At 43.9% G+C, this 25,954-nt stretch overlaps 1 protein-coding gene across 3 annotated transcripts in view; it reads right to left on the bottom strand.

The window, feature by feature from the left end:
- PARG (poly(ADP-ribose) glycohydrolase) overlaps positions 1-25,954 on the bottom strand; it is a 496,940-nt gene that overhangs the window by 124,537 nt on the left and 346,449 nt on the right. For all 3 annotated transcript variants that reach the window (XM_030203287.1, XM_030203289.1, XM_030203288.1), the window contains one exon: positions 10,667-10,814. In XM_030203287.1, the coding sequence (XP_030059147.1) occupies positions 10,667-10,814 (148 nt within the window). The remainder of the gene's footprint in view (positions 1-10,666; positions 10,815-25,954) is intronic.

Genomic DNA, 25,954 nt, shown 5'->3' on the forward strand with positions numbered 1-25,954 from the left:
ACGCGATCCGGTTTCCGGGACTGACAGAGAGAGAGACGAACACGGCTCTCTTCAGCGCGGAAAAGAAAAGATTGAGCGGGAACAGTCGCACACGGGCGGGAAGACAGCCGCGCATGCGCAGTGGGCGTGCCCTGCGTGTGGGACCGCCCGCAAAGTTTTTGTTCCGGTTGGTGGGGGCTGCCATGGACGTCAACCCAGTCGTGAGAACAAGCAGCCTGCTTGTCCTCGGAGAACAATGTTAATACCTTTCAAACTGCTCGCTGCTGCTTGCCCTCGGGACTACCATGCAAGACCGGGTTACCGGATATAATGTCAAAACGTTATAACGTGCTGAACTAAGCACGGTTCAAATATCCTAAACACTCCACCCCTTCAGTGTCGTCACACATTATTATAACCACTCAACCTCCAGATTTAAACCCCTAGGGGCAACGGTATTCCACTGGAAAATATACCGTTGCTCCAAATTAAATAGTTGAGTGCTGACATCTCCTCCCCCTTGTGGGGGTGCGATTTGTATTAATGCCAAACATCTAAGGTCATCAATAGTATGATTGCAACTTATCCAATGCGAAACAAGAGGATTATCTCTTTTCTGGTTCCTCAGATTACTAACATGTTCCGCTAACCTATTCTTCAATTTTCTTTTGTATGCCCAATATAATGCTTCAAACAGGGAGATATAATACAGTATAGCACTCTCTCGCTGTTGCAAGTGGTGGTAGACTGGATATAAAAATACCGGTTAGACCCAGGAATCTTAATACTGTTTGTAATAACCGCATATTTACAATATATGCACCTACCACAAGGGGAGTGATTACCCTCATATCTGTAAGTAGTTGATTTTTTTAATAGTTCACCTAGATTTGCTTTGCGGCAATAAGCTACTTTGGGGTGCTCTTGGAACTCAGAATGGACTGACAGCACATGCCAGAATTTATGAATCAATTGTCCAATTCTGGGAGCTTGGTGAGAAAAAGGTAGAACACATGCTAAAAGGTCTGGCTACCAATGCACTTTTGGGGGACAATAGCCAGGCACGATGGGCATACCGTGCTCTTTTATATGCCTTTTTAATGATCCTAGTTGGATACCCACGTTGCTGAAACCTTCTACTCATGTCATCAGCTTGAATTTTAAACTCCTCACATAAGGAGCACAGACGTCTCAGTCTCAAAAATTGACCGACAGGAACACCCTTTCTCAATGCTTCATGATGATGGCTAGTATAGTCTAATAGGGTGTTCCTGTCGGTGGGTTTTCTAAATATCGTAGTTGACAAAACTCCTGCTTGTGTTCTATGAATTTTGATGTCTAAAAATTCAATTTCATTAACAGAAATCAGTGATGTAAACGTCACATTGAGGGTAGTGATAAATGAATTTAATTGCATTTTAGACCCACGCCACAACAGAATCACATCATCTATAAACCTCCTCCACATCACTAACTTATTGTAATGGGAGGAGGTATATACACGTTTGGTTTCAAAGTCTGTCATATAAAGGCAGGTCAACAAGGGTGTGACCGTAGCACCCATTGCTACCCCGCCTTTCTGAACTCAAAATAATTTTTACATATAACCCATGTTAACAACTGTTCTGTGAATAACCTAAACACTCCACTCCTTCAGTGTCGTCACACATTATTATAACCACTCAACCTCCAGATTTAAACCCCTAGGGGCAACGGTATTCCACTGGAAAATATAACGTTGCTCCAAATTAAATAGTTGAGTGCTGAGTGGTTAGTGCAGCAGACTTTGATCCTGGGGAACTGGGTTCAATTCCCACTGCAGCTCCTTGTGACTGTGGGCAAGTCACTTAACCCTCCATTGCCCCAGGTACAAAATAAGTACCTGTATATATGTAAACTGCTTTGAATGTAGTTGCAAAATACCACAGAAAGACAGTATATCAAGTCTCATTTCCCCTGTTGAAAAGCCCTGACTTTCGATTTACTCTCAGTTGTACGGTCCAAATATTCACATGCTACCTGTATGACTCTGTCTTGTGGTAACAGAGTTGTACAGGTAGCGTGCGAGTATTTGGACCGTTTATGATTTTATTCATTTTGTCCCAAGTCTCTGGTTCTGCTTCCCTCTCTCTGTGTACTTAACTATTTTCTGTCCATTCGTATTTTTTTCTTGCCTCCTTTCTTCTTCACTTCCTACCTTACAACCATCTTTAGCACTGATCTTTCAAATTCACATTTCTTCCATTTTTCTGCCTCCTTCTCAAATCTAACTAGTTTTCCATCCATGTGCAGTATTTCCTGTCTCTCCCTTTCCTTCCATCCATGTGAGGCATTCCCCTCCTTCTCTTCTCTTCTCTTCTCTTCTTTTCCTTTCCTTCCATGTGCAGCTTCTCCCCTCCCCTGTTCCCTCCTGCAGGTCCTGCATCTCATCTTATTTCTCTCTCCTACCCTTCTGTTCACTCCTGCAGGTCTGGCATTGCTTCTGTCCCTTTCCCACCTCCCTCTCCCATGGGCCTCTGTCTCTTTTTTTTTTTTTATATGTACAGTATTCTCACAACTATGTATAATCTTCAAACATGTGTGCATTATAAAATATATTAAAATCTCATAACCACAGAAGTATCATTATAGTGCTGGCTTCTTCAAATGTACATTAAGCACAGAACTTTATTAAAGACATATAGCCCCCGCACCCTACTGCTCAGAATTATGACTCGCTCCTAACACACAGTAGTATCCATAAGCCACATCACAATAAAGTGTGGCTTGTCCAGTCTTCAAATGATGTTCCATAAATCACATGACAATATATTGTCCAGCCATCATTCTAACACTGTATGAACCAAATCCGTCAGATGAGCAAATCAATATTCTTCCACACTTCCAAAATCTCAGGTGTGGTCCAAAACAAACTATAAATCCTGAAGTTGCAATGCATAATCACGAAGTTGCTAGAGCCCATTTCATAGACACAGACTACGATTCCGAACAGCCCACTGCCACATCTGACGGCCTCCTGAAACAGAGGGCATGATCCAGTACCCCCCCCCCCCCTTGCTGATGTAATACATTACAACCTGATTGTCCGTTTGAATGAGCACAATTTGGTTGACCAACAAATCTCTGAAAGCCCTTAGAGCATTCCACATGGCCCATAGCTCCAGAATATTGACTTGAAGATCTGCTTCCTGAGCTCACCAAGCACCTTGAGTGTGAGACTGAGGAATTTGAAAGGGTCGTCCCATGGTCAAATTGAATCAATCGCCTACCAGAGGAGGGACTGAACCAACTCTGGTGACACCCGGATGACATCCACTAAATTTCCCGAGGCCTGGGACCACTTGGAATTTAGGATCCACCAGGCAAGTTCTCATGCAAAGACATGCCATGGGTGCAACGTGCACCATGGAGGCCATGTAGCCTAGCAACCTCAACATTTGCTGAGCTGTGATATGTGGCAGGCTGAAACCCGAGTGGCGAGTGTGACTAGAGCATCTGCGCTCAGCACAGGGAGAAAGGCTCGTACCTGATGCATCTCTAACAGGGCTCCAATAAACTTGTTGCTGACTGGGAGTAGATGGGACTTAGTGTGGTTTAAAATTAACCCTAGTAGCTCCAGCACCTGAATAGTGGACTCCTCAGCACTGTCCTTCAACGTGCTTTTCACCAGAAAATCATCCACGTAGGGAAACACATGGACTCTCAGTCTGTGTAGAGATATTGCGACTACTGCTAGACACTTGGTGAAAACTCTGGAAGTTGATGCGAGACCAAAAGGCAACATGCGGTACTGGAAGTGATGTGCTCTCACTCAAAATCTGAGTACTTCCTGTGACCTGGAAGCATTAGGATGTGAGTATAGGAATTCTTGAGTCCAGAGACTATAGCCAATCTTGAGCCTGAATCATTGGAAGAAGGATGTCCAGTGAAACCATCCTGAGCTTTTCTTTGACCAGGAATTTGTTCAGGGCAGCTAGGTCTAGGATGGAAAGCATCCCCCATGTTTTCTTTGGAACAAGGAAGAACTTGGAATAGAATCCCTTCCCTCCTTCCGCTGGTGGAACAGGTTCGACTGCATGGGCCTTCAGAAGAACAGAGAGTTCCTCTGCAAGTACTTCCTTGTGATGAGCGGTGTAATGAGACAGTCTTGGTGGGCAATTTGGAGGCCCTTTGAGCCAATGCAGGGTATAACCAACCTGGACTACTTGAAGAACCCTCCGGTTGGAGGTTAGAAGGGCTACCTTTCTTGGAAAAAAATGATCCCCCTCTATACTGGTCCGGAACAGCTACTGTGAAGTCAACTATGCTCTGCTGGAACCAGTGAAAAACTCGTCCCACATTTTGACTGGGGAGCCAGCTGAGCCTTAGGTGCACGCTGTTGATGAGAACAAGCATGCTGGGGCTGAACCTGCTGAGAAGGAATGTACCTACACCTCTGATAGAAGTAATGACCAGTGTTCCCTCCAGGGGCGTATCTGAGTTTCGGCGGTAAGGGGGCAGGGGCTAGAGTGAGGGGGCACATTATAGCCCCCCCCGGCCGCCGCCCCCCCTACCGCCGTTAACCCTCCCTCCCCCACCTACCGCCGTCACCTACCCCCGAGGTCTGCTTCCTCCTGCCGGCTTTTTAAAATATTGCTTCAGCTGGCGGGGGACCCCAACCCCCCGCCAGCCCAGCCGCGGTCTTCTTTAACTTCTTCATCCTCGTCGTGCTGTGAAAGCTGCATGCATCCTTAGTTCCAGTTGGATGGAGTCTGACGTCGCAGCACGTTGACATTACAACGTGCTGCGACGTCAGACTCCATCCAACTGGAACTAAGGATGCATCGCATGCAGCTTTCACAGCATGTTACAACGTGCTGCGATGTCAGACTCCGTCCAACTGGAACTAAGGATGCATCGCATGCAGCTTTCACAGCACGACGAGGATGAAGAAGTTAAAGAAGACCGCGGCTGGGCTGGCGGGGGGTTGGGGTCCCCCGCCAGCTGAAGCAATATTTTAAAAAGCCGGCAGGAGGAAGCGGACCTCGGGGGTAGGTGACGGCGGTAGGTGGGGGAGGGAGGGAGGGTTAACGGCGGTAGGGGGGTCCGGGGCGAAATCTGCGGGGGCCCAGGCCCCTGTGGCCTCACGCAGATACGCCCCTGGTTCCCTCTAAGGTGAGTGCATAAGTGATTGCTCATACAAACCAGGAGCGTTACGTTAAGTAACGCTGTCAGGAAACACTTTGAGAAGCACCCCTTGTTTCACATTGTGAATTGCAGAACCATCATTTTGATATGTTGCAACGCACTGTTTTGGAATCTAAGCGTAGGGGTGACTTTGGACATTTGTTACGTCAATCTGAACAGAATGGATCTTTTTTTCAACTCTGAAGAACCATATGGTTTGAATGTTACGGTAGAATGGTCTGCCTTTTTTTGGGCAGTCCTTATGGTGTTTTTTGATGTGTTTCACAGAGATTGGTTGTCCTCTGTAATAGTAGGTGGAGCTCTATCTATTTGAAATACTGCTGGTGTTCTTTTGTCAGTTACCGTGCCTGAGAGCTAGAAGCAGTAGTCAAGACACAGGACTATTACCCTGACACAGTTTTGGCGAAACTGGGAATCCCTGTCTGGTACTGTGGATCTTTGGATATGCTAGTGTACTTCCACATTCAATAAGAAGACAGCATGAGATAAATGGATTACAAAATAATCAATTTTGGATTGCAATGTTTATAATCAAAGTTTTTGTTCCTGTGGATGAACATGTGGTTTTTTACTCTGCTTGAGATTTGAAAAGGCTTTCTTTACACATTGATAGAGTGGAGTTTTTTTTAGACCTGTGATGCTGAGCTGTGCTTAAGTCTTAAAACTTGGTTGGCTTGAGTAGCTTTACTGAGGTCTTTTTTCTCCACGTTTTGTGAGTGTAAAGATTTTTTTATTTCTTATTCAGTGTTATTTCACATGTGCTATTGTTTTTGTTGGATTTTAGGATCAATACATGCCAGAATTTCTGAATACTAATACTTGGAAAATACATCTGCTATTTGAATCTATAACATTCATTCCAGATTCTCAGTGGGAAGCCAGTGCTGCCAGTTTCAAAGAACTTGCTTGCATGTATGACCAGTTCCATACTCATTACCATGATGATGCTAAGCAGACGCTACAAAATTGCAACAAATTTGATTTCTTTCCAATTTCTCAGACTTCTGCAAAATTTAAGCAGCATAGCTATGTCCATTAAGCCTTTAAATCAAGCAGCATCATGAAGAATGTAATTTATCAGAAAGATAGTGGCACATAGTGGAGACTAGCCTAAGAACAAGGGTGGAAGACAGCCAGTGATCTAATAGAAATGATGAAATAGCTATATCCATTAAGGGCACAGAACATCATATCACAGATATTCATTAGGAAACAGTAATTAAGTAAAGTGAGTTTGGAGTAAAAAAAATGAAGAAAGAAACTGAGAAATAAAAATATTCTGCTCATCCTTGTGGACTATAGAAGGTGAATGTGTCATCGGCCCCAATTAGTCACAATAACCATATGTGATATACACAGTTAATCAGCTTGTATAATCTTCAAAAACTAGATACAACATATTGAATAACAAAAACCATGCCAGTTATTTCAGGCTTCTGACAATCTACAGATTTCCCACAAATCCATCAGCTACACTAAAATTAGTGGACTCAGTAGGTAGTGGTTACGATACAGCTTGCTGAGGTTATACTAGTACTGTAATAGAGACACTGCTGTGTAAATACTTCTATGACTGCTTAATTAGAAACTTAAACTAGACTAGCATTTAAAGCAAGTACTAGCAAAACTTTGCTCTAGATAATGATCTTGGTGGGGGTCATATACAAACCAGACTTTTCTATTAACCTAAGTAATGCTTCTGTGCTCTTCTGACAAACAGCTAATGGATTTTTGTGCCTCTGCCACACCATTGCGGGGTGAGTCCAGCTACTAGGCAGATTAAGCATCCATCTAGAGGGGCAGCATTTAGGGGTTGGCAGGACAGCAGCATCTCCTACTACTTCACTACACAACCCAACCCCTGTGTCCTGAGTTAACCATTGTCTACCCCATTTATTGCTGCCCCCATCACCCTACTACTTATTGGATCCAGCCTAAGACAGCAAACATTCAGTGTCAGCATGGAACCTTTAAATGATGGTCCGTGATCAAACACTACAGTGAAGATACTTACCTGTAGCAGGTATTCTCCAAGGACAGCAGGCTGATTGTTCTCACAAGTGGGTTGATGTCCGCGGCGGCCCAGGAATCGGGAAAAATTTTGCAAGCCAAATAATGAAGTCTTTCCAGAGAGTTCCGTCATGCAAACAATGCGAGCCGCGCATGCGCGAACGATTACCCGCCCGCCGCGAGAGCGTGTCTCTTTAGTTTAACCAAAAAGCATAAAAACACGAAATCCTCCTCCAAAGGGAAGGAGGGCAGATTTGTGAGAACAATCAGCCTGCTGTCTTCGGAGAATACCTGCTACAGGTAAATATCTTCGCTTTCTCCGAGGACAAGCATGCAGCAACGGCGAGGACATAACATAGATTGACCTGAAACCAAAATCAACTAACTGAGAGTGCAGCCTGGAACAGAATCAAAATGGGTCTAGGGGGGTGGAGTTGGATTCTAAACTCCAAACAGATTCTGCAGCACCGACTGCCCAAACCGACTGTCGCGTCGGGTATCTTGCTGAAGGCAGTAGTGAGATGTGAATGTGTGGACTGATGACCACGTTGCAACCTTGCAAATCTCTTCAGTGGAAGCTGACTTTAAGTGGGCCACTGACGCAGCCATGGCTCTAACATTATGATGGCTTACTGACACAGAGGGCGAGATCTAGTGCCCCCCTGCTTGTTGGTGTAGTACATGGCAATCTGATTGTCTGTCTGAATTAAAATCACTTGATTGGACAGCCAATCTCTGAAAACTTTGAGAGCGTTTCAGATCGCTCGTAATTCCAGGAAGTTGATCTGAAAATCCTTCTCCTTAAAAGACCAAGCTCCCTGAGTGTGAAGCCCATCTACATGAACTCCCCACCCCAGGAGGGATGTATCCGTAGTCAGCAGTTTTTGTGGCTGAGAAATTTGGAATTGACGTCCCAAGGTCAGATTGGATCGAATGGTCCACCATTGAAGGGAACTGCAAAAGTTGGTGGAGAGATGGATGACATCCTCATATGTAGGCGTGCCATGGGAGTCACATGAACTGTGGAGGCCATGTGCCCTAAAAGTCTCAACATCTGCCAAGCTGAGATCTGTTGAGACGCCCGAGCCAAGGATACTAAGGCCAGAAGATTGTCTGCCCTTGTCTGAGGGAGATAGGCTCGAGACGTCAGTGTATCCAACAGAGCTCCGATGAACTCCAATTTCTGCACTGGAACAAGATGGGACTTGGGATAATTTATTACAAACCCCAATAGCTCCAGCAGTCGAATAGTCATCCGCATGAACCGCAGAGTCCCTGCTTCCGTAGTGTTCTTCACCAGCCAATCGTTGAGATAAGGGAACACATGCACTCCCAGTCTGCGTAGCGATGCTGCGACGACAACTGCCAAGCACTTTGTGAAGACTCTGGGCGCAGATGCTAGGCCAAAGGGCAGTACACAGTACTGAAAGTGCTGAGTTCCCAGCCGAAATTGAAGATGCTTCCTGTGAGCTGGGAGTACCGAGATGTAAGTATAGGCATCTTTTAAGTCCAGAGAGCATAGCTAATCGTTTTCCTGAATCATGGGAAGAAGGGAGCCCAGGGAAACCATCCTGAACTTTTCTCAGACTAGGAATTTGTTCAGGGCCCTTAGGTCTAGGATGGGACACATCCCCCGGTTTCTTTTGCATAAGGAAGTATCTGGAATAGAATCCCAGCCCTTCTTCCCCTGGTGGAACGGGTTCGACCGCATTGGCCTTTAGAAGGGCGGAGAGTTCCTCTGCAAGTACCTGCTTGTGCAGGGAGCTGAAGGGTTGAGCTCCCAGTGGGCAATTTGGAGGCTTGGATGCCAGATTGAGTGTGTATCCTAACCGGACTATTTGAAGAACCCACTTGTTGGAGGTTCTAAGAGGCCAACATTGGTGAAAAATTATTAACTTCCCCCCGACAGGCAAGTCGCCCGGTACGGACACTTTTACTGTGGCTATGCTGCACTGGAGCCAGTCAAAAGCCAGTCCCTTGCTTTTGCTGGGGAGCCCTAGGGGCCTTAGGTGTACAGCGTTGACGAGAACGCGCATGCTGGGGCTGAGCCTGAACCGGCTGCCGAGAGGCCGGAGTGTACCTACGCCTATTATAGGAATAGGGAGCACTCCTCTTCCCTCCAAAAAACTTTCTGGATGAGGAGGCAGTAGCAGAAGACATCCGGCGGGAGAGAGAATGCATGGCATCATGATGCTTTTTCATCTGATCAATCATATCCTCAACTTTTTCTCCGAAGAGATTATCCCCCTGGCAAGGAACATCCGCCATTCGCTGCTGGGTCTTCTGATCCAGGTCAGAGACACGCAACCATGAGAGTCTGCGCATCACTATACCTTGAGCAGCTAACTCAGGATGCCACATCAAATGTGTTGTAAGACCCCCTAGCCAGGAATTTGGGACACGCCTTCTGCTGCCTGAACACCTGGTGAAAAGGTTCAGCAAGCTCCGGAGGAAGCGCTTCAACTAAACTAGACAGTTGCCTCACCGAGTTCCGTAAGTGAATGCTCATGTAGAGCTGGTATGTTTGGATCTTGGCGGCGAGCATTGCAGCCTGATACGTTCTCCTCCCAAAAGAATCCAAGGTCCTAGACTCTCTGCCTGGGGGCGCTGAAGCATAGTCTCTAGTACTCTTGGCTCTTCTGAGAGCAGAGTCCACCACCATGGACTCATAAGGAAGTTGGGCCTTCACCATTACAGGATCTCCATGGACTCTGTACTGGGACTCGGACTTCTTGGGGACCACTGGATTAGAGAGAGGGCAAGACCAATTCCGCATCATCACTTCCCTGAGTGTATTGTGCAGGGGGGCCGTTGCAACCTCTGCAGGTGGAGAAGGATAATCCAGGATCTCGAGCATCTCAGCCCTGGGCTCATCCACAACCTCTACAGGGAATGGAATGTCCTTAGACATTTCCCATACAAAGGATGAGAAAGTAAGACTCTCAGGTGGAGACATCCTTACTTCAATCCGCCCACAGGACTCTTCCTCTGAAAAATACCTGGGGTCTTCCTCTTCTCCCCATGAGCGCTCCTCTTCGGTAACGGACAGAAGCTCCTTACGAGCAGACCGAACCCGAGCCTGCCTCGACTTCGAGGATCGACAACCTCGTGGGGGATGTCGAGAAGTCGACCCCTGCCTGGACTCCGGTGAAGTTTCCTCCACCAACGTCGAGGGGGAGTCGATCTGGATGGCAAGCGGCACCGAGGGCGAGGACCTCCTCACAGGCGATGGCCCAGATGCGTCCTTTACAGTCGGTACGGGAGGCGCAAGCACCCCCGACACCGAGGCAGACTGACGAAGCAACCCTTCCAGAAGCCCTGGAAGAAGGGCCTGAAGACGCTCATCGAGAGCTTCCATCGGAAAAGGCTTCCCTGCATATACTTATCAAATGTAACCCGGTTACTGAAATCTTACAAGACCAACATTTTTATCTTCTATACAAGACTTTCCCTGCAAGAGTACAAAGAAAGAACTGTGGGTCAGGCTGACCTGTGATAATAAGACATTCATTGTTATCCAGGACTTCAGTGAAAAGACGAGATATAATCAATTCAGGATTGATTAGGAAATGTATTTCTTCCTGTACCAGCCCTGCACTGGTGACCCCACCACCAACGAACCGGTTTGCAAAATCCACCTGAAAAACAGGAAATAATGCACAAATTATTAGACAATAATGGAAAGTAGAGCAGGAAACTTTTTTCAGCAGTTATTTATTTGTATTTAGTTCATGCCTTTTTCAGTAACAGCTCACAATTTTTTACTTCTCTCTCTATGAATGTCCAAACATTTCATTAACAAAAATATTCAAATGCACCCTTTCCTCCAAAATAAAGCTATGTAACACTTTATAATTATCGCCATTTCAAAAATCCTCACAACAGTGGCTCCCATCTCCAATATACAGAGAGGGGCATTTTCGATATGCCGTCTAAGTCCGACTTTGGACGTTTTACAAAAAACGTCCACAATCTGAATAGGAAAGAAGGTCATTTTCAAAAATAAAAATGTCTATCTTTTGTTTTCGAAAATATTGTTTTGAACAAGGTTTTGCGATTTGGACATTTTGGGGATTTTTTTTCGTTTTCAAACAAAAACATCCAAGTGCAAAACAAACAAAATCAAGCCATTGGGATGTAGGAGGAGCCAGCATTTTTAGTAGACTGGTCCCCCAGACATCCCAGGAAAGCAATAGGGCACCCTAGGGAGCACTGCAGTGGACTTCATAAAATGCACCCAAAACCCACTACCCCCAACTGTACACCACTACCATAGCCCTTATGGGTGAAGGGGCACCTATAAGTGGGTACAGAGGGTTTGTGGTGGATTTTGGAGGGCTTGCTGTTTCCTCCACAAATGTAACAGGTAGGGAAAGGTATGGGCCTGGGTCCACCTGTCTGCAGTACACTGCACCCACCACTAGACTATTCTAGGGACCTGCATGCTGTTCTAATGGACCTGAATATAACATCTGAGGTTGGAAGAGACTGGCAAGTAATGTTTTTAATCACATTCTTGGGGAGTGGGAGGGAGTTAGTGACCACTGGGGGAGTAAGGGGAAGTTACCCTTGATTCCCTCCAGTGGTCATCTGGTTATTTAGGGCACCTTTTTGTGCCTTATTCGTTATAAAAACCCATTTAGCTCAAAATATCTTAGTGTTAGTCTTGGACGGTTTTGTTCTGTTCTATTATGGCTGAAAAACGTTTAAGTGTTAGGAATGCCCAAATCCCACCCTTAACACGCCCCCTTGTGATTTGAACGCACTTCTGATGGACTTCACAGAAAAACGTCTAAAAATTGGTTTTGAAAATACCAATTTGGATGCTTTTGTGGGAAAAACGTCCAAATGCAGATTTATGCCACTTTTTGGATGTTTTTTTCCTTTGAAAATGAGCCCAAGAGTCTCCGGAAAAAATGGGACCCCCGACTGTTTTCAAACAGCCCAAAAATGAATGTACTATTATTAATAAATTACTACTATTATTGACAGGTGTTACTGCAAGATACTGTAAAAACTGACTCATTCAGGAAGTGACCATTAAGGTTCATTTTAGCAAAATGGCATTTAGCAAAGAAGATAAAGTTGCAATTCAATTTTTGTGATAAAATAAGGCATACAGCGCAAAGCGCTTTGCAAAGGGAGTTTCCTAATAAGGCTGCACTAACGCATTTGCAAAAGGTCATACTAAATGTTAAAGCAATTGCAAAGTATTTTGAAACTAAGAAAGGGGTTCCGTTTTTCCAGATACTGTATATATTTTGATATTTTTCACTGACACCGTCATTCAGATCGAGTATTCCTTGGCTGAGAGGATATATAGTTTTCATCAGAGTTACTTCTAAAGTTGCTTTTTGCTGGTCACTAGAAATAGTATTTAGCCCTCAGTTCCACAATCGGACCTTGAACACTTTTCCCAATCCAGGACAAGACTATGTAACAGAAGCTGAAGCCAGTTATTCTTGGCAAATCAGAGAACTAATCATGTTAATAATTAAAGCCCCAATCTACTAATGCTCTTCTGTTCCCCATGTAGGGAAAAAAATAGGATATCAGGACTTAGAGAAGTAAATTATGCCTTATAATGCTGTTACTCATGGGTACTTCATTTGGGCTGCAAACCCCAAGGCAGCAGCATAGTATAAGGGAGAAAAAGTATGTTAAGGACATAAAAAGACTTGAAGCGGTTCAGAGAAGTGACAAAAGTAGTATGGGATTTATGTCACAAGATGTATGAGGAGAGACTTGAGGACCTGAACATGAACACCCTGGAGGAAAGAAGAGATAGGGGTGATACGATACAGACATTCAAATAGTTTAAAGGTATTAATCTGCAAACAAACCTTTTCCAGAGACAGGAAGGTGGTAAAACTAAAGAATATGAACTGAGGTTGTAGGGGGGCCGACTCAGGAATAACGTCAGGAAGTGCTCTTTCATATACCTGGATACCCTCCCATGGGAGGTGGCAGACATGAAAACGTAAGTACATAAGTATTGCCATACTGGGACAGACCGAAGGTCCATCAAGCCCAGAATCCTGTTTCCAACAGTGGCCAATCCAGATCACAAGTACCTGGCAAGATCCCAAAACAGTACATTATATGCTGCTTATTCTAGAAATAAGCAGTGGATTTTCCCCAAGCCCATTTTAATAACGGTCTATGGACTTTTCCTTAAGAAAGCTGTCCAAACCTTTTATATACCCCATTAAGCTAACTGCTTTTACTACATTCTCTGGCAACAAATTCCAGAGTTTAATTACACATTGAGTGAAGAAATATTTTCTCCGATTAGTTTTAAATTTACTACTTTTGTAGCTTCATTGCGTGCCCCCTAGTCCTAGTATTTTTGGAAAGAGTAAACAAAATATTCACGCCTACCCAATTCCACTCCACTCATTATTTTATCTACCTGTATCATATCTCCCCTCAGACGTCTTTTCTCCAAGCTGAAGAGCCCTAGAGGGGCATAATCGAACAGCGCCGACCATCTATATGGCCAGCGCCGTAAAGCGGCGCTGCAACTGTATTATCGAAAAAAGATAGCCAGCTATCTTTCATTTTGATAATACGGTAGGAGCTGGCCAAATCTCAGCATTTGGGCCGGCTTTAGAGATGGCTGGCATTGGTTTCCATGGCGACAATGGAAACTAATGCCGATGATCTCAAACCTGGCCAAATCCAGGTCATGGGAGGAGCCAGCATTTGTAGTGCACTGGTCCCCCCTGACATGCCAGGACACCAACCGGGCACCCTAGGGGGCACTGCAGTGGACTTCAAAAATTGGTCCCAGATGTATAGCTCCCTTATCTTAGGTGCTGAGCCCCCCAAATCTCCCCCGAAACCCACTCTCCACAACTCTACACCACTACCATAAGCCCTAAGGGGTGAAAGGGGGGCACCTACATGTGGGTACAGTGGGTTTTAGGTGGGTTTTGGAGGGCTCGCATTTACCACAAGTGTAACAGGTGGGGGTGGGGGGATGGGCCTGGGTCCACCTGCCTGAAGTGCGCTACACCCACAAAAAACAGCTCCAGGGACCTGCATACTGCTGTCAGGGAGCTGGGTATGACATTTCAGATTGGCATAGAGGCTGGCAAAAAAATATTTTAAAAAAAATTGGGGTGGGGGTGGGAAGGGGTTTGTGACCACTGGGGGAGTAAGGGGAGGTGATCCCCGATTCCCTCCGGTGGTCACCTGGTCAATTGGGGCACTTTTTTGAGGCTTGGTCCTAAAAATAAATGGATCAAGTGAAGCCGGTGATAGCTATTGAATCGCTTTAATGAACATTTATACATTCAACTGGCCAACAAAGGGAGTACAGACATTTTTTTCGACAAGACTCAATATCCAGAATAAGCTTACAGACAAATTGGGGATTCATAACTATCACATTGGATTGTGATCCCACACATCAACTGATGATTGACAATGACAATGTAGTGTTGTTGGCTTTTGACAGACACATAACAATTAAGAGAGATGGAAATTTTGAGAGTCATCCTCATATCACAGATATATTTTCTAACCAAAATACATAAGTTTGACTCAACCACTGGAGAGACCAATAGTATTTTTGTAAGGAATGGATCAGTGTTGGAACGCATCTCTCAGTTTTTGGACATACTTTTGAAACCTAAGTGAAGTTACTGAGATCTTTCATTCAAGATTCCTTAGATATGTTACACTTATTAATAGAGATCATAAGAACATAAGAGTAGCCATACTAGGTCAGACCAGTGGTCCATCTTGCCCAGTATCCTGTTTTCCAAACAGTGGCCAAGTCAGGTGACAAGTACCTGGCAGAAACCCAATTAGCAGCAACATTCCACACTACCAATCCCAGGGCAGACAGTTGTTTCCCCATGTCTGTCTCAATAGCAGACTATGGATTTTTCCTCCAGGAATTTGTCTAAATCTTTTTTAAACCCAGATACACTAACCACTGTTACCACATCCTCCGACAAAAAGTTCTAGAGTTTAACTATGCATTGAGTGAAAAAATATTTCCTCCTATTTGTTTTAAAAGTATTTCCATGTAACTTCCTCGAGTGTTCCCTAGTCTTTGTACTTTTCAAATGAGTAAAAAAAATCAATTTACTTCTACTCGTTCTACACCACTCAGGATTTTGCAGACCTCAATCTTATCTCCTCTCATCCATCTCTTTTCCAAGCTGAAGAGCCATAACCTCTTTAGTCTTTCCTCATACGAGAGGAGTTCCATCCCCTTTATCATTTTGGTCGCTCTTCTTTGAACCTTTTCTAATTCCACTATGTCTTTTTTGAGATACGGCGACCTAAACTGAATGCAATACTCAAGTTGCAGTCACACCATGGAATGATACAAAGGCATTATAGTATTTTCAGTCTTATTCACTATCCCTTTCCTAATAATTCCTAGCATACTGTTTGCTTTTATGGCTGCCACTGTATACTGAGCAAAGATTTCAGCGTATTATCTACGACACCAAGATCTTTTTCTTGAGTGCTGACTCCCTAGGTGGACCCTAGCATCAGGTAACTATGATTTGGATTACTCTTTCTAATGTGCATCACTTTGCATTCATCCACATTAAATTTCATCTGCCATTTGGATGCCCAGTCTTCCAATTTCCTAAGGTCTTCCTGCAATATTTTACAGTCCACTCGTGTTTTAACAACCTTGAATAGTTTTGTATCATCGGCAGATTTAATCACCTCATTTGTTCTGATTTCCAAATCATCTATAAATATGTTAAATAGCACTGGGCCCAATACAGATCCCTGTGGAACTTCACTGTTCACCCTCCTCCACTGAAAGATCAAGAATATCACAGCTGAATCTTGGTTAGTAATAATACTCAGTCAAAACAGCAAGCAGCATTGCAATTACTTGAACAAATGTTTTTTTAAGAGAACATTTACAGTGAATTTTCTTTTGGAACTGGCTGATTTTGTTTTTATTTGCAAACACCCCAACTGACAATGGGTGTTGCACTGGCCTCCTCACTAGCCACCTTTTATGTAGCCGAATTTGAAATCTATGTGTTTGCGTTGCAAGAATTAAATTATGTATCTCTGTAGAGATATGTTTTAGATGATCCTTTTTCATTTGGAATGAATCAAGAGAGATGTTGAACCAGTTTTTTTTTTTTTAATTAAACTTGAGAAACCCTATGGCCTTGTTTACTAAGGTGCACCAGCATTTTTAGCTCATGCCAAACACTAGAGACACCCATATATTCCTATGAGCATCTCTAGTGTTAGTGCACGCTAAAAACATTACTGCGCCTCTAGCGCAGCTTAGTAAACAGGGCCCCCCTAATTTGGTGTTTACTATATGCAATGACATCAATATTCTGTGGATTTTTTTGGATATCCAGATCACTAAAGAGGATGATGTGTTACACACCACACTGTATAAAAAAGGAAAAAGCTAAGAATAAATGTATTTGGATATGGTAGTTTTCATCCGTATAAGCTTAAAACAAATTTACTTTTTAGTCAACTATTATGTGTAAGTTGGCTCTGTTCTTTCTCTGATTTCAAGGATAAGGCTAAGGTGCTGGTGGAGCAGTTTGAGCAGCAGGGGTACCCCAAGAACAAACTTAATATTGCTTATAAATGAGCTAGATATGCTCACCTGCCAGAAGTCAGACAATAAATGATTGCCATGTGTGAATGGCAAGTGTTTCTCACATGCTCAAATAAATAAAATGTGCCAATATTTGTAAACTAGTAAAAAAGGCCCGTTTCTCACAGAAATGAAACGGGAGCTAGCAAGGTTTTCTTCAGAGTGTATATGTTTGAGAGAGAGTGTGTATGTGAGAGAGAGAGTGTGTGTGAGAGATGGAGAATGAGTGAGAGAGTGTGTGTGTGTTTGTGTGAGAGAGACAGAGTGTATTTGTGTGAGAGAGAAAGAGAGACTGTGTGTGTGTGACAGATAGAGTGTGATAGAGAGAGTGTCAGAGAGAGTGTATGTGAGAGACAGAGTGAGTGTGTGTGAGTGTGTCTGTGACAGAGAGAGTGTGTGTGAGACAGGGAGAGAGTGTGTGTGTGTGTGTGTGTGTGTGTGTGTGTGTGTGTGTGTGTGAGAGAGACAGTATGTGTTATAGTGTGTGTGTGTAGTGAGACACAGAGAGAGTGTGTATGTGAGAGATAGAGTGTGTGAGTGAGAGCGTGTGTGTGTGTGTGAGCAACAGCGTGTGTATGAGTGAGAGAGAGAGAGAGAGAGTGTGAGACCCCTATTTTTCAGTTGATAGAATCTGAGAAACTATATCAGAACATGACTGCAGCCTGTCAACATCTCTTCAATAGTCTTGTAAACCCTGCCAGCTCTATCGGGACATCAGCGGTGAGTTGTCTTGTGAGATCAGCGCTTGCCCGATGTATTTTTTTAAAGTTTTTGTTACGTTTGTACCCCGCGCTTTCCCACTCATGGCAGGCTCAATGCGGCTTACATGGGGCAATGGAGGGTTAAGTGACTTGCCCAGAGTCACAAGGAGCTGCCTGTGCCTGAAGCGGGAATCGAACTCAGTTCCTCAGTTCCCCAGGACCAGAGTCCACCACCCTAACCACTAGGCCACTCCTCCATTTAGAGCAGCACAGTATTCGGAACATCAATGGCTAGTTGTGACGCGAGTTGCTGCCTCACGGCCACTCTCAGTTTGACTAAGCGCTCATTATCACGTAGGGCTCTGAGTTCCATGACCCCCTCCTTCCCTCCCCTCCGAGTTCCAGGCCCCCCTTCAGTCCGATTTCCATGCCCCTTCCCTCCCTCCCTCCCTCTCCTCAGAGTTCCATGTCCCCCTCTCTCCCCTCCCCTGCGAGTTTCATGCCCCCGTGTCTTCAGAGTTCCAGACACCCGCGCCTCCCTCTCTCTCTCTCTGTGGCAGCCCGACCTGCGTTGGCTGCCCTCTTCTCGCAGTCCTGCGCCTGCCCCTTGCCTTCGTGCGTGCCGGCTGTAATTTAAAAGTTGTTACCTCATGGTCCGGCTGCAGCAGTGTAAGTCGAGCAGGCACGGCGCTTCAGCCTGCCTTCCCTTCTATCTCGGCTGTGCCTCTGGTCCTGCCCTCATTTCCTGTTTCCGGAAGGGCGGGACCAGAGGCAGAGCTGAGACAGAAGAGAAGGCAGGCTGAAGCGCCATGCCTGCTCGACTTTCACTGCTGCCGGCGTACACCTCCAACGTTCTTTTGGTGGCTGGTGCTGGTTTCGTTTTCCTCTCATTGATCCACCGCCCTCTGGCATCATCACATTCTGATACAAAGGCGGACCAATGGGAATTGTGTTACGATCCCAGGCATCCAGACGTAGAACGTTGGAGGTGCAAATTATTATGTAGGATTATCTCCACTTATTCTGTTTCATGAATTATCACCAACTGGATATCATCATGGTAAAAATGTTAGGGAGCTGACATTCAAGATGGTGTGAATATATGATCAATTTAATCACAACTTATGTGAGAAATATGTTTGGTGCACTTCCACTATTGAAGGGGATACTCTGTTCTAATTACCAATTTCATTTTGAAAACTCAATTTGACACTACCTGCACAACTCTTTACACAGTATATGCAATTATATGTCTGCTGTCTTTCAAATGTGAGAAACACAAAAAGAATCATGTGTCTCCATTTGAATGCGCACAAGAGCAGACTGCAGGTTGGCGTACTGACAATACCATTAATTGCTCACTGGAATTAATTGAAAATCTTCAATGGAGAATCATGGATCATGTAACTGAGGCAGCTTAAAATGGAGATTGAGATGCCTGTTTAAACTACCAACATTTTTAGATTCTTATGTTACAGTGCTTCACTCTGAAAGAGCTCAATGGTGATCTTGATTGGATGACTTTAATTTAGCTGTGACTGGCTGTTTAAATCACATGATGATTTTTCTATAAGAATGTGCCGACGCCATCTTTGTTTTATAGCTCAGAGAAGTACGTATATGAAATGTTGTGAAGAGTGATACATTTCTGTATACTGACTTCTTGAAGCAGAGCAGCGGTTTAAAATGCAGTACTCTGTAGGAACAATCAAAGAACGATCAAGGACTTGGAATGACCGGATCGGAATATCAAACATTACTGAGACCAAGCCCCTCAGATTAATCAAAGCAAGAGGATTTCACAGTTATATTTATTTTGTGAAAATTTTGGGACCAATACTTTAAACATAAGAGTGCTTGTGTAAAGCCTTTTTTAAAATAGACATAAAATAATACTTTTTTTTTAGTTCACATGGTTCCCTCTTTATGAAATTATTTCTTGCATGTTTTTATGAGTACACACGGCGTTTAACATATTGCTGTGTCATAATTCATCAAAGTGCCATTTAAAGAAGAGAAATACAATCCTTCCACCATTCAATCATCCAACAAATCAATGATTAAGGAATAAACTGTCAAAAATAGTATTTAATACATGTACACTGGGATTTCTGCTCTCTTCTTCTCTGTCAGCTCTCTTGCTTTTATCGTAAACCACTGCACTATACCTGTTTATCATCAATAGTGGTATATCAAAGTCAGTGTAAATAAATACGTATATATCTCTCCAAGAGTTTCTGTTATCATTTTTGTTACTTAGTTCTTAAGGCAGTGTTCCTAAACCTTTCCTGAAGGAACCTCAGCTAGCCAGGTTTTCAGGATATCCAAAGTGAATATTCACAAGATCAAGTTGCATACGCTAGTTTTCTCACAATCCTTATTCAGGATCTGGTCAGTGCATTCTATTACACTGACGATATTCTTCAGGTACACTACACAGACTCTTTTCTTCCAGACCTTTTTCAATTCCAGCCTGGACTATGCCTTCTGTGCATGGCTACAACAGAGCTGCCTCATTCTTAATTCTTCAAAGACAGTTGCTTGTTGGATCACTGGGCACTCCCAATCTCCTTCATTGCCCCACTGATTCAGGGCACACCAATTAAGCTGGTCACACACTAAGTATTTAGGTGTTTTTACTGATCAGGCCCTTAGTTTCAAACAAGTGTTAGCACTGGTTAAATCTTGCATTTTGCCCTTAGACAATTCCATTCTATTTGCTTTATTCTTGACCCTTCCTCACAAGTGATATTAGTGTATGCTCTATCTCATGAACAGACTATTGTAACATTATCTATTCTGGTTTACCTCAAGTCCTTCTATACCGGATGCAATCTATACAATCTACACTAAGAATTCTTGCCCATGCCCACAAATCAGATCATATAACCCCCCTTTTCATCAAATATCACTGGTTTCTGGTATCCAATGTATCCAATGTAAAATCCTCATTTTGACCCATAAGGTTTTATATACAGGTGTTCCATCATACTTATCCTAATCGGTCACCCCTTATCCCCCACCTAGATTACTCCAGTCTCTCAATGATCGATAGCTACATAGACTGTCAGTATTTATGGCTAGACTAGACTCTAAAAACTGTGCTTTCTACTGCACTGTCCCATCTTTGTGGAATATGTTACCCACTTCTTTACGCCTCAAATTATCATTCCCTAAATTTAAGTCAACCTTAAAAACCTATTTATTCCAACCTGCCTTCAATGATTGCCTATGAAGTGCCACTGATCCCAGGGGTATGTACAACTATTTTGAATGAAACAGAGCAGTGAATTTCGGCTGCGGATTCAGCTCTCTCCTTGTGTCCTGACTTTACAGCAGTGGCGTGCCCATATGACTCTCCTTCGGATAGAACTCCTGGCCATACAGCATATAACTTCCCCCAAGAGCTTATGCTTTCAACATGTCTGGACTCCTTTTTGGAATACATTCTCCACGGTTGCTCGTAGCAGATTACTTAATATGTAACCCAATTCTGCACTGTGATAATTGTAGGTGGTGGGTGGGTGGGGGTTTTCTTTTCTTTGGGGTGGGGGGGGGGAAGAGGGTGAATATGGGGGGGGGGGGGGTTATGGATTAAGATTGTTGTTTCAACTTTCACTTGATATTGTACCTTTTTCACTGTCATTAATAAATAGATATGAAACAAACCCACTGGTTTTAGGTGTCCTCTACCACCTCTGACTGGAAAATGGTCTTTCGGTATAGTAAGCAAGATATCCTTTAAACAATCACAGTGTTTGGGGATGTCCTGTATTAAGGCAAGGGATCTCTAAATAACTGAGCCCTATGTCAAAACCTCTCGCATCTGTAATATGGCATATACGGTGTTCCACACTTTTTGCCAATATTTCTGAAGCATCAGGCAATTGAACAGTATGTGACTTTGTTCCTGCTTTGGTCTTGTAAAACAAGCACCTGATTACATCTTGTAGCATTTAAGTTTGCTAGCCTAACTGGAGTCCACACAGCCCTATGAGCAATGAAATATAGAATGTGTCAATGAAGCAGAGTGGGTATACATATTGATTTGCTCCAGCATTGAGCCCATTCATTCTGTTCTAAACTATTAAGATCCTTTTTCCACACCTTGACAATTCCTTCACTTCTACTATATTCAGTTTGTTAAATGCATTTGTACCATGTTGATGCAACACCTTGAGTCCCGAGCATGATTTTTGGGTCGCAAAACCTATGGAGGGGGAGGATATACAGTATCTTAACCACATTCAACTAAATACCAGGTAACTATACTTGGTCTGAAAGAAAGATACCATTAACAGTCTGTTACCTCCCAATAGTTGTTCCAGGGTCCACACTCCTTTGTCTGCTACCCTTGGTCATACAATAAGCTGCACCTCTGTTCTTAATTCCTCATTATGCCATCTTAGTCTGATGCGACTAGGCTATGTGCATACTTCAGCTGTGTATATTTACACCAACTACCAAGCAGGGGTAAACCTAAGCAGCTACACTCCAGTCATTTCTGCAGCATCAGTGAGGCCATTTTATTAAGACATATAGGCAAATGTGCACCTTCATAAAATAGGTACCTACCTGGCCTCCCTACCTAAGGAGCCATTATACAAAGCAGCGGTAAGCACTAATGCGTGCTTACTGCAAGTTAGAAATGCCTACCACGGGATGCGTGGAGGTGTCCCATCCCAGAGTTGCCAATTGGGCGGGTTTCCCGCACAATTGGGCAGGTTTTGCGTGCCTGCCACGGGATTTCTTTTAAAGTCGCAGGTTGTGTGACATTGTGCGGTTTTTCCCGTTGCGGGTTGGGAGGTTTTTCTGCAGGGCTTCTACTGGTCCAATTTAAGCCCCGCGGAGGCGGGCTGCAGGCTTCAAAATGCTTGCAGCGCGCTCCACGGCGTGTCTTTTTGACTCACTGACGGTGACCTGTGTGTGTTCCTACTACTGTGTAACTGTTAACGGTTACAGCCTTACGGTCCAGACGCCGGTTCATCAACATATCAATCAATCTCATCTATCTACTTCTACTAGCTTATTCAATCAACGCCGAGAGACAACTCAGTGTGGCTAGAGCCACAGTCTACTACCAGTCCCAGAGGAGTGGTCTGGTGACTGTGGTCACCAGCCACCCAGGCCGGCCCGGCTCGCCACCACCGGAGTGGAGTGGATGACGAGGAGAGACTGTAGCACTGCACGTGAGCAGCACCGACCACCGAGGAGCACCGAGGCAGCAACAGTCCACCAGCGAAGCATAATTAATAAGCAGCAAATGTGAGAAATTTAATTTAAATAAAAGGGAGGGTGAGGGGGTCCAACGGTAGTTTTGGCATGTACGTGCTAAAGTTTTTATTTTTTAGACCTGTAGGCATGTTTGGGAGCAGAGAATGGGCGTGTTCAGTGCTAATGGGTTAGTGGGTGGGCATTGATAGCGTGTGATCCCTTACCACCTAGAAAACAGGTGTAGTTAAAGGCCCACGCACTAATAACCACACGATAATGGTAAAAATGAGTGTATGGTCATTATTGCCGATATACAAAAATTGGCCATTTTACCCTATCTTTAAAAGGTGGCCTCAGCGCAGGAAACCCATGCCCTAGTAACAGCATATGCCACCTTTTAGTACAACTTTCTAAAAGGGCCTCTAAAAGATCTATTATTACAGTATCCACATGTTTTTGGCACTGATTGAATTTAGCATGTCATACAATTATCTAGATTTACGGGCTCTCTCACAATGGTTTATGTCAGTAAGTAACATAAAACCTTTTGGTGCTCTTTTGAAATCTTCTAATAAAGACTGCAAAACAGTTCTAGTGAGCTTGCTTTAATGTGAACCATTCTGATGTTTCAATTACAAATTAGGATGTAAAGTGTTCGAATAAACAAACATTTATTCAGAAATCTTGTTAGACGTTAAGCACAGCCCCTCAAAAGACCTGGATCGTTTTACAGACCCAATTCACATAACACATCTTAGGGCTCCTTTAAAAGACCGCACTAGTGATTCCGGTGAGGCAAATGTGATGAAGTCCATAGGAATTGAATGGGCTTCTTTGCATGCTATGCTGGAATTGCTAGCGCAGTTTTGTAAAAGGAGCCCTTAATGATTTGACTATTTTTATGGATGACTTATTTTATATGCTTCATCATGGATTTATCTTTTGGTGGTGGTGTCTCAGGTACAAAAACACTCAAAATAAACTACACTCGGGTAAAAGGACAATAAAACATTTGACATTTTAAAATGTACACACAAGGTCCTAATCATTGAGGCTATTAAGTCAATCTTTGCACAGCTTTACTCTGTAGCGCATAGTGGAACTTATTTAAATAGGTCAAAGATCAAACTAAAGTAACTTACTATACTCATATACTCACCTTTTATAATCTGCATTGGGGAACCTCAGTGACCATTCTGGTTGGCATAGACTTTTCTGGGTTTGTTGCACTGCATTTGGCATGCTATGTTTTGGTTTATCATGACCAGAGTTTGGGTGGAAAGATGGGCTATCAAATCCTCATATGGAACATGGGCATTTGAAAGTTAAATAAATTCAGCTATGATGATATCTGTCACTGTGAAAAGTGTTCTTGCAAATATCTAAGCTAACAGACAGCACTCTAATAAACCTATGACATATTTACAGTGAGGAAATCTTATATTCATACCACACAAATACTGTATGTTAAAGACTTGAACATACTGAAATTTGATCGATGTGTAAGAGGAGAACTGCAAAATGTAGAATTTGTTCACCAATTGAGTGTTGGAATGGATAAGCAGGCTATAAATTTCAGAACTAAATTATATATAGTACAGGAAGACATAAATTAAAATAGAGTCACTAACTATCCATATGTCCAAATAACAAAAGATGTGAGGGATTTACCATAAGGAAGAGTATTTCTTCTGAAGAAGCAATGCTTTAATGACTCCTGCTCCATTATTCATCACCATATAAACAAAACAAGTAAAAAGGAATGGGAAATTCAGTCTCCAGGGATTGTTTTTTCTTTGCCTTTCATCACTTTACCCATGACATATGAAGTATGTACAAATTTAAGTATAAATTTCTCCTTTTCCATATCTCACGGGGAGAAAGAAAAATATCAGTTGATATCTCTGGGCTTTCATTCCAGCACTTTTTAATTTACAATCTAGTTAAAGCAGATTTTGATTTTTCACCAACATACTTTGCAAAAAAATATTCAGAACATAACAAAATGTTAGCTAATTCTTTTTAAAGTGCCATGCATTGTAAAGTTAACTACAGCATGCTCTATCGCTTTCTTTATGGTTTATTACTGACAATAGAAACTATCTTACATTATAAACACAACACTATGCCATTACCTCTCCCTCCCATTTCTCAATCTTTTCAATCTTACATGATTAAGATTTTTGTGACTGAATGGTTCTTGTTAACAAAGTTATCACCTTTCTCAGAGGCAGGCTTATTCAAACTATGCTACCTATCCACTTACTTTCTAAATGAGGATGGGGAAACCAGATATGATTGCTCTATAACTGTTATGCTTAAAAGAGATGTAGCAATTAGGGAACGAGTCTCACAGTGTCGCGTCCCTTACCTGTGCCGCTCTGCCTGCAGGGAGGCCTCCCTCCACGAGCAGGAGAGAGCGGGGTATCGCTGGCTACGGGCGGCATGGTAGGGGAGTCTTGTCTGCCTCCTGGACGGCTCCGGTCCGCCGCTATGGTGCTGTAGCGGCTGGAGAGCGCCGGCGCTGCCAAAATGGCCGGCGCTCACTAGCTGGAGAGTCTCTACCGGGTGCGGGACCCAGGAGCATGGGGAACGCCTCTTCTGGGCTCGGATTAGCTGGTCGCGGCTAGGCTCCGCCCGCTCTTTGTGACCAGCCTATCCAGAGCTCTTGGGCTGGTTGTTGGCCACGCCTTCCGGGCAGCTGATGGTTGTTTCCCTGATGGAGGGGGCTACTTAAGTCAGACACTGGCAGAACTCTTTGCTTCGGCTTCTGCTAGTGTGGATTCCTGAGTTCTGTGTTTTTGGATTGCGTACCTGCCTTGAACCCTGACTGGACCTGGACTTTGCTTTTGCCTGCCGCCCGCCTTGAACCTCTGTTTGGACCTGGACTTTGCCTTTGCCTGCCGCCCGCCTTGAACCTCTGTTTGGACCTGGACTTTGCTTTTGCCTGCCGCCTGCCTTGAACCTCTGTTTGGACCTGGACCTTGCTTTTGCCTGCCGCCTGCCTTGAACCTCTGTTTGGACCTGGACTTTGCTTTTGCCTGCCGCCCGCCTTGAACCTCTGTTTGGACCTGGACTTTGCTTTTGCCTGCCGCCGGCCTTGAACCTCTGTTTGGACCTGGACTTTGCTTTTGCCTGCCGCCCGCCTTGAACCTCTGTTTGGACCTGGACTTTGCTTTTGCCTGCCGCCCGCCTTGAACCTCTGTTTGGACCTGGACTTTGCTTTTGCCTGCCGCCTGCCTTGCACCTC

This window comes from Microcaecilia unicolor, chromosome 5 (genome assembly GCF_901765095.1).
Source record: "Microcaecilia unicolor chromosome 5, aMicUni1.1, whole genome shotgun sequence".
In the NCBI taxonomy this organism is placed as follows: Eukaryota; Metazoa; Chordata; class Amphibia; order Gymnophiona; family Siphonopidae; genus Microcaecilia; species Microcaecilia unicolor.